Source organism: Canis aureus, chromosome 5 (assembly GCF_053574225.1).
Source record: "Canis aureus isolate CA01 chromosome 5, VMU_Caureus_v.1.0, whole genome shotgun sequence".
Classification (NCBI taxonomy): Eukaryota; Metazoa; Chordata; class Mammalia; order Carnivora; family Canidae; genus Canis; species Canis aureus.
The window spans coordinates 61,241,600-61,250,788 of NC_135615.1; the positions used below are offsets into that span (position 1 = coordinate 61,241,600).

General features: G+C 44.8%; 1 protein-coding gene across 3 annotated transcripts in view; it reads right to left on the reverse strand.

Annotated features, from left to right (window-relative positions):
* Positions 1-8,170, reverse strand: part of LPCAT2 (lysophosphatidylcholine acyltransferase 2) — a 67,209-nt gene extending 59,039 nt beyond the window's left edge. For all 3 annotated transcript variants that reach the window (XM_077898386.1, XM_077898385.1, XM_077898384.1), the window contains exon 1: positions 7,990-8,170. In XM_077898386.1, the coding sequence (XP_077754512.1) occupies positions 7,990-8,160 (171 nt within the window). In that variant the 5' untranslated portion in view covers positions 8,161-8,170. The remainder of the gene's footprint in view (positions 1-7,989) is intronic.
* Positions 8,171-9,189: the final 1,019 nt, after the last annotated feature.

Below are 9,189 nucleotides of genomic sequence, written 5' to 3' on the forward strand. Positions count from 1 at the left end.
GGCAGAGACACAGGCAGAGGGAGAAGCAGGCTCCATGCACCGGGAGCCCGACGTGGGATTCGATCCCGGGTCTCCAGGACCGCGCCCTGGGCCAAAGGCAGGCGCCAAACCGCTGCGCCACCCAGAGATCCCGAGTTCTCTTTTTATATACTTCTTAGGTCTAGTTGAGTGTTATTCAAGACTTTCCCTTGTTTATATTTTGTCTCTTTGTTCTACCACTATTGGTAGAAAAAGTGGGGAACTGAAGTCTCTAACTACTATTGTTGAATTGTCCACTTCAATCTGTTTTGCTTTCTGTATTTGGGGCTCTGTTGTTAGGTGCACATATGGTTCTAATTGTTATATTTTCTTGATGAAGCAACCCTTTTATCATTATAAAGTGTCTTCCTTTATCTCTAGTAACAATTTCTGTCTTAAAGTCTATTTTTTAAAAAGATTTTATTTATTTATTCATTAGAGACACACAGAGAGAGAGGCAGAGACATAGGCAGAGGGAGAAGAGGGAGAAGTAGGCTCCATGCAGGAGCCTGATGTGGGACTCGATCCCAGGACTCCAGGACCACGCCCTGGGCCAAAGGCAGATGCCCAACCGCTGAGCCATCCAGGGTTACCCGTTTTAAAGTCTATTTTATTTAATATTAATATAGCCCCTCCAGTTCTCTCTTGATTACTGTTTGCATGGTATATCTTTTTCTATCCTTTCACTTATTTTTTTTTAAGATTTTATTTATTTGTTCATGAGATACACAGGGAGAGGTGCAGAGATATAGGCAGAGGGAGGAGCAGGCTCCATGCAGGGAACCTGATGTGGGAATCCATCCCAGGACTCCAGAATCATGCCCTGAGCTAAAGGCAGACACTTAACAACTGAGCCACTCAGGCATCCCTATCCTTTCACTTTCAACCTATTTGGGTCTTTGAATACAAAGTGTGTCTTAGATAGCATAGAGTTGGATTATATATTTTTATCCATTCTTCTAATCTCTGGCTTTTAATGTGTTTAATCCATTTATATTTATGTGATTATTGATAAGATTTACATTTGCTCTTTTACTACTTGCTTTCTATATATCTATGTCTTTTTTGTTTCTCTACCTTTCCATGATTACCTTCTTTTATGTTAAATAGATATTTTCTAGTGAACCATTTTAATTCTCTTGTCACTTTTTAAAAACTTTATTTTCTTAGTGTTTGCCCTAAGTGTTCCCAAATTCATTTACAATAACCTAGTGTGGATTAATACCAACTTAATTATAATAGTAATTGTGCTCTTAGAGCTCTATTTCCTCCCTCCTCCTGTTTGCTATTATTGTCATATAAATTACATCTTTATACATTGTATGTCTATCAACACAGATTTCTAATCATTGCTTTATGTAGTATTTTTTTAAAATAGATTTATTTATCATAGAGAGCGAGCTTATGTGCACACAAGCTGGGGAGAGGGAGAGAAGAAGACTCCCCACTGAGTGCTGAGCCCAATGCAGGGCTCAATCCTAGGACCCTGAGATCATGACCTGAGTTGAAATCAAGAGTTAGATGCTTAACTGACTAAGCCACTCAGGCACCCCCAGGGAGTTTTGTTTTAAATCACTTAGAAGACAAAAAAAAAAAAAAATCACAAATAAAAATGATATTTATAGTCTTTTATATTTATACAGGTAGTTATCCTTTTTTTTTTTTTAAATGTTTTTTTTTTGGTTTTCTTTTTTAGATTTTATTTATTCATAGAGACACAGAGAGAGAGAGAGGCAGAGACACAGGCAGGGGGAGAAGCAGGCTCCATGCAGAGAGCCTGACGCGGGACTCGATCCAGGGTCTCCAGGATCGCGCCCTGGGCCAAAGGCAGGCGCTAAACCGCTGCGCCACCAGGGCTGCCCTACAGGTAGTTATCCTTAACAGTATTTTTATTTCTTCATGTGGACTGGAGTTACTCTCTAGTGTCCTTTCAACCAAAGGCCTCCCTGTAGTATCTCTTTCAAGGCATGTGTGCTAGTGACAAATTCTCTCAATTTTTGTTAATTTCTCTTTATTTTGAAGGATAGTTTTTCTGACTCTATAATTCCTGGTTGACAGTCTTCTATTTTCAACACTTTGAGTATATATCATCCTACTGCCTTCTAGCCTCCATGGTTCCTGATGAACAATCAGACATTTATCTTATTCAGGATCCCTTTGCGTATGATGAGTTAGTTATTTCTTTCTGCTTTCAAGATTCTCTCTTTTTCTTTATCTTTTAACAGTTTGATTATATGTTTAGGGACGAACATCTTTGGGTTTATTACATTTGGAAGTCATTAAGCTTCTTGAATGTGTAAATTAATGTTTTTCACCAAATTTGGCAAGTTTTCAGCCACTTTTCCTTCAAATATTCTTTGCCTCCTTCTGTGACTCCTATTATGCTTATGTTGATAGACGTGATCATGTTCTACGGGTCTCTGAGGTTCTGTTCACTTTTCTGCATCCTTTTTTCTTTCTGTTCCTCATACTAATTAATCCTAAATTGATCTATCTTTAAATTTACTGATTCTTCTGTTTGCTAAAGTCTGCTGTTGACCCCTCTAGTGAATTTTTCATCTCAGCTATCGTAGTTCTACTTGGTTCTTTTTTATAATTTCACTCTCCTGATAATTTCTATTTGGTGATTCAGTATCTCATATTTTCCTTTAGTTCTTTTGACATGGCTTCCTTTAGTTATTTGAACATATTTCAAATATCTGATTTAAAGTTTTTGGATAGTAGGTCCAACATCTGGGCTTCCTTGAATATAGTTTGTATCAACTGCTATTTTTCTTATTTATGGGACACACTTTATTGTTTGTTGTATAGCTTACAATTTTTTAATTGAAAACCAAACATTTTAAATAATATAACAACTCTGAAAATCAGATTCTCTTCCATCACAGGATTTACTGTTGTTGCTGTTTGTTGTTGTTATTTTGTTCAGTGACTATTATGAAGTAATTCTTTAAAGGCTGTGGTCTTTGTCATGTGTCAGGTGTGGTTACTTAAGTCTCTGACCAATTAGTTTGGTAGTCAGCTAATGATAAGATTTCCTTAAATGCCTGGAAGCAGTAAGTTCCCCAGCATTATGTGAAGAGTCTCTGTGTGCATTCTGGAGCATACCTTCAATACACAGCCAAGTGGAAGTTCACAGTTATCCTTTAACTTTTACCTCCTGTTTGTACAAAGCCTGATGGTTAGCTAGAGGTGAGAGCTTAGAATATTCTCATTTTTTTGTTGTTGTTGGGTTTTTTTCAGGTCATGTGCATAGCCCTGGGTATACACAGAGACCTATACATGTGGATACCCTTTTAGATTCCCATAAATATGACAAAGCTTTTCAAAGTCCCCTATGGACATCTCATCCCCTAGCTTCTTCTTGCAAGATGTTTGGTTAAGTCTACTGTTTGCTTCAATCATCATTCACTGCCTCAGACAGTTGTCATGTTAAACAATCACCTCTGATTGTTTCTGACAAATATCCCTGGAGAAAAGACTGTTTGCAATGGGTGACCTTCAAGGCAGATTAAATAAGGCTTGCAAACAGCCTTGCAAATTACCTAGAAATAATCTTTACTGCAAAAAAGGACCATAGCACAGACTCTGAAAATAGAGTTAGAATAAGGTTATACTATATTCATAGAAGATTTACTCACATTCACAATGAGTAGCTAATATGGATTTTAATTCAGTTGTCAAATATTGGACAACTTTTCTTTCCTGTACCATTTCCAGGTTTGCAACAAATAATAGTACGTAACAGTAAATAAACAAATTTGGAGTAACTCTTAGACAAATTAAGACGATTCTCCCTTGTATTTCCATTTGGTAATACATCATCTCTGTAGGAAGGCCTTCTTTCAACACTGTATCAGGGTTATCTTCTCTGGATTTTTTTCATAGTACTATTAAAACAGAAAACTGCATATTTTTCTTCTTGTCTGTTTAACTTTTTTCAGTGAAACTTAAGCTTTAGATAGGCAGGGTTCTTATTTCTCTTGTTCACTGCTGTATCTCCAGAAATTAGCATTGTGCTTGGTATATAATAGACATTCAATAATTTCTTTTGGTCTGGTAAGTGACCCACAATTACTACCAAACACTTATTTCAATTCCATATTCTATTGAGGAAATGAAAGCTAGACTACTTGTTTCTACACCACTAAGTAGTAGACCTTTAAATTGTCAAAAAAAAAAAAAAAAAAAAAAAAGAAGGGGAAGGGCAAAGCTAAGTTCGACAATGAGATACAAAATTGACAACAGTCCTTAAGCAAGATGATATTGATCATTATTCAAGGCTAAGTTTAGTCTGTATTGATCAGAGTAAGTCATACTTAAATGAAAGGATATACATCTTTTAAGCTTGATAATACAAGTTTAAAATACAAACAACATTGTTTTTCAATCATGTTTAGTTAAATACAAGTTTAAAATACAAACAACATTGTTTTTTCAATCATGTTTAGTTAAATCTTCCCTTTGCCCAGACTGTTCAAGCCATTGAAACCTCTTTGGTATCTCTAGTCTATATATTTTTTTTAATTTTTTGTTTTTTTATTTATGATAGTCACAGAGAGAGAGAGACAGAGAGAGAGAGAGAGAGAGGCAGAGACATAGGCAGAGGGAGAAGCAGGCTCCATGCACTGGGAGCCCGATGTGGGATTTGATCCCGGGTCTCCAGGATCGCGCCCTGGGCCAAAGGCAGGCGCTAAACCGCTGCGCCACCCAGGGATCCCTCTAGTCTATATTTTTAATTAAAGAACAAACAACCTAGACCTATTCAATTCCATTCAATATAAACGGTAAATTTTAAGGACAGTATAAAATTTGTAGACAACAAATATCTTAATCAATATTAAGATCAGCAAACAATCCAGATTCTTTCATGCATTATCTCATGTAATTTTAACCCTTCTTTGATGTAAGACTATTCCAATTTAATAAAGGAGGAAAGTGAACTTCAGACAGGTTAAGTGATTTGGCCAAAGTCATACTACTAATAAATGGCCTGAGCAGGGTTTCTGACTAAGACTGGTGATCTTTGCATTATACTACAGCTCTTGTAGCGTTATTTGAAAGTGCTCTCCAAACAGTAATAGGCCACGCTAGGTGTGTATGCATAAAACCAACAATTCCCCCCCTTTCTCTACACACACACACACACACACACACACACACACACACATATATGCCACTTTGACCATCTCTCCAAATATGAAGCCAAATAGACATACTTTCATTTAAGGATGACTAATTTGACCAAATCAAACTAAAATTAACCTTGAGTGATAGTCAATGCATTTAGAAGTGCTTCAGAAGTTTTAAGATACAAAAGAGATATCTATCTATTTAAAGACATGAAGGTCAAGTTTTTAAACATTTAGTTTCTTTGCAAAGAGGTATTTCTACATTATCTTCCTCTTCCTCTCTCACACCCTTCTTCAGCAGATGCACATTTACCGTTACTCTAACCTGCCTCCATTGTTCAGGACAATGGTCTCAGTGCACATAAGTGGGCTATGCAAAAAATAACACTATTCCAAATCCAAGGTAAAGAAATGCATGAGATGGACAGGAAGACATCAAAACTTTTTTTTGTCATGCAGAACACACAGGACAAATCCAGCTTGCACCCTCTATCTTGTTCTTTGATCGCTAATTTCACCAAAGAGGAAGTCCACAGAGCACGAAGTTGTAACTGCTAATGGTAAAAGCAGCGTTTTACAAGAAAAAGGAAAGAAAAGGAAACTTCCTTTATGTATTCAGCAGTTTTTAACAGTCGAAGAAAAGTTTAGAGAAGTGTTGCATCTAGCAGTGTTTGAGTGAAGACTGATTAGGGACTGATGCAGGGTGAAGACTTCTGAACACCTTACACTGACCATTGTCCCTTTCCTAGGTTCTGAATTCCTCCCCTCCATGCCCCTTCTCCCCAGCTCATCCCCCTAGTCTTGCTTGTTCTAATTCCAGACCTGGGTTCTATGCCTTTGCCCTCACATTTCATCCTAGACTGACTCCTCTCCTTCCCTGAGACAAAAAAAAAAAAAAAAAAAGAAAAAAAAAAAAAAAGACTTCCCCAATTCCATTCTCCTATAGATTGCCCACCCCTCCAACCTAACAAACTCAAACTCAAACTGAAGCTCTGTCACAGATTCCTCTCCCTTCTCAACATGGCATGTTTCCTCTTCCACTGGTGTGCTCCCCCTCTCCTGTTTAGGACCTGCCTCTAAGGCCCACATGCTCTTTGCATTTTCTCTTCTCTTACACCCTCACACCATCCTCCGGGCCCTCAATTCTCATACCCACATCTCTTCCCCTTCCAGGGTCACCGTCCCTTCAAAAGCCCTCGCCTCCCAGATCTGCATCTGTTTCTTCTACTAGGCCTTGCTTTTCAGGCTCCCGCCCTCCACCTTGGATACCTCCCCATCACAGGAGTACTCCCCTTGGACAAAAGCCCATAGCAGATGCAGGCCCCTTTGTTGGATCTGCCTCCTCTCTCAGACACACATCTCTCCCCAGAATCTTCCTCCTCTCTCAGACCCACCTGCCTCCCCTAGATCTTCCTCCTCTCTCAGACCCACATCCCTCCCCTAGATCTGCCTCCTCCCTCAGACCCACCTCCCTCCCCTAGATCTGCCTCCTCCCTCAGGCCCACCTCCCTCCCCAGAATCTGCCTCCTCTCTCAGACCCACATCCCTCCCCTAGATCTGCCTCCTCTCTCAGACCCACATCCCTCCCCTAGATCTGCCTCCTCTCAGACCCACCTTCCTCTCCTAGATCTGCCTCCTCCCTCAGACCCACCTCCCTCCCCTAGATCTTCCTCCTCTCTCAGACCCACATCCCTCCCCTAGATCTGCCTCCTCTCTCAGACCCACCTCCCTCCCCTAGATCTGCCTCCTCTCTCAGACCCACCTCCCTCCCCTAGATCTGCCTCCTCCCTCAGACCCACCTCCCTCCCCTAGATCTGCCTCCTCCCTCAGGCCCACCTCCCTCCCCAGAATCTGCCTCCTCTCTCAGACCCACCTTCCTCCCCTAGATCTGCCTCTTCCCTCAGACCCACCTCCCTCTCCTAGATCTGCCACCTCCCTCAGACCCACCTCCTTCCCCTAGATCTGCCTCCTCTCAGACCCACCTCCCTCCCCTAGATCTGCCTCCTCTCTCAGACCCACCTCCCTCCCCTAGATCTGCCTCCTCTCTCAGACCCACCTCCCTCCCCAGAATCTGCCTCCTCCCTCAGACCCACCTCCTTCTCCTAGATCTGCCTCCTCCCTCAGACCCACCTCCCTCCCCTAGATCTGCCTCCTCTCAGACCCACATCCCTCCCCTAGATCTGCCTCCTCTCTCAGACCCACCTCCCTCCCCTAGATCTGCCTCCTCCCTCAGACCCACCTCCCTCCCCTAGATCTGCCTCCTCCCTCAGGCCCACCTCCCTCCCCAGAATCTGCCTCCTCTCTCAGACCCACCTTCCTCCCCTAGATCTGCCTCTTCCCTCAGACCCACCTCCCTCTCCTAGATCTGCCACCTCCCTCAGACCCACCTCCTTCCCCTAGATCTGCCTCCTCTCAGACCCACCTCCCTCCCCTAGATCTGCCTCCTCTCTCAGACCCACCTCCCTCCCCTAGATCTGCCTCCTCTCTCAGACCCACCTCCCTCCCCAGAATCTGCCTCCTCCCTCAGACCCACCTCCTTCTCCTAGATCTGCCTCCTCCCTCAGACCCACCTCCCTCCCCTAGATCTGCCTCCTCTCAGACCCACATCCCTCCCCTAGATCTGCCTCCTCTCTCAGACCCACCTCCCTCCCCTAGATCTGCCTCCTCCCTCAGACCCACCTCCCTCACCTGTCTCACCTGGCTCCGCCCCCCGTCAGATCCACGCCCCTCCCCGGGATCTGCCTCCTCCCTCCGTCCCCATCCCTCCCGGTGATCTGCCCCCCGTCAGCCCCACGCCCGGCCCGCGGTTCCGTCTCCTGCCCTCGGCCCACGCGCTCACCTGGAGGCGCCTCGCCGCGCCCATCCGCGTCTGCTGCACGAAGGGGTTGGGCACGGGCGGCGGGAAGAAGGACGCCTGGCGGGGCACCATGGGCGGCCGCAGCCCGGATTTCCCCATGCCCGCGCCGGGCACCGTGGCGGCCACCGCCGCCGCCTCCGCGCATTGGCTCATGGCCGGCGTCGGACCGCGGAGCCGGCGCCCGCGGAGACCCAGGGGGAGCGGCACCCGCGTCCCAGCGCCCGGCGCTGCTGCCGGGCGTCCACGCAGGCGCGAGCCACCTCGCCCCGGCCGGCCCCGCCCCGCCCCGCCCCGCCCCTCTGGCTCCGAACCCCTCCCCCAGCCTCCGCTCTGGCTCCACCCCCGAGCGCTAGCCACGCCCCCTTAGGTATCAGGCTCTTCCTCCAGGGTCCTACAGCTCCGCCCCCTGGAGGTGTCTTTCTCTCTTGGAGCAGGGCACCCCAAGGACAGGGTGGGGCGCGTTCTCTGCCTGAGGGTCATGCCCACCTGGAGTACCATTCTCTTTTACGGGCTTTGTGACAGACGTTGGCTAAATCGGTGTCTCCATGAGCCTCAGTTGGCCTCTTCTGTAAAATGGGGATAAACAGAACTCAGATAAACAGTTCCATTTCTCTCTGAGGAAGGTCTGGGACCTATCTGGACCAATGGGGGTGGTGTTGGTGGGGAAAACAGGAAGGGAGGTCCTGAGGTCAGTTGGTCAAGCCCTGAGTGCTGAGAAGCAGAGGCTGGAGATGGGAAATATCTTACAATTACCGGTCAGCTGCTCACATCAGGCTGGAGGGCACGGCGAGATTCTGAATCTGGGCCCTTGGACAGCTGATGCTTCACACTTAGCTCCTGCAGAATCTGAAAATTTTCCAACCCCACCAGATAGATGTGTGGCTTTCTGCTCCTCACTTAACCTCTCTGAGCTTGTACTCTCATCTAAGAATGGGAAAAGATTAATTTCTACCTCATAGGGTTGTAGTAACAATTAAAAGAATGTGTAGGGTTCATAGAAAAGCAGTCAAGAAATGGCACCTTAGAGGTCTCATGTCGTGGAGCAGTTGAATATTCTCGGTGTAATGTTAATAATAGTGTATTATCATCATCATGATATAAGCGTGGGGGTCTTCAAGTAGGGGCTGACAGTCCCTTGTGGCTCTTTAGCCAGAAACTTGCCCCAAAGCGATCTCTTTAGGA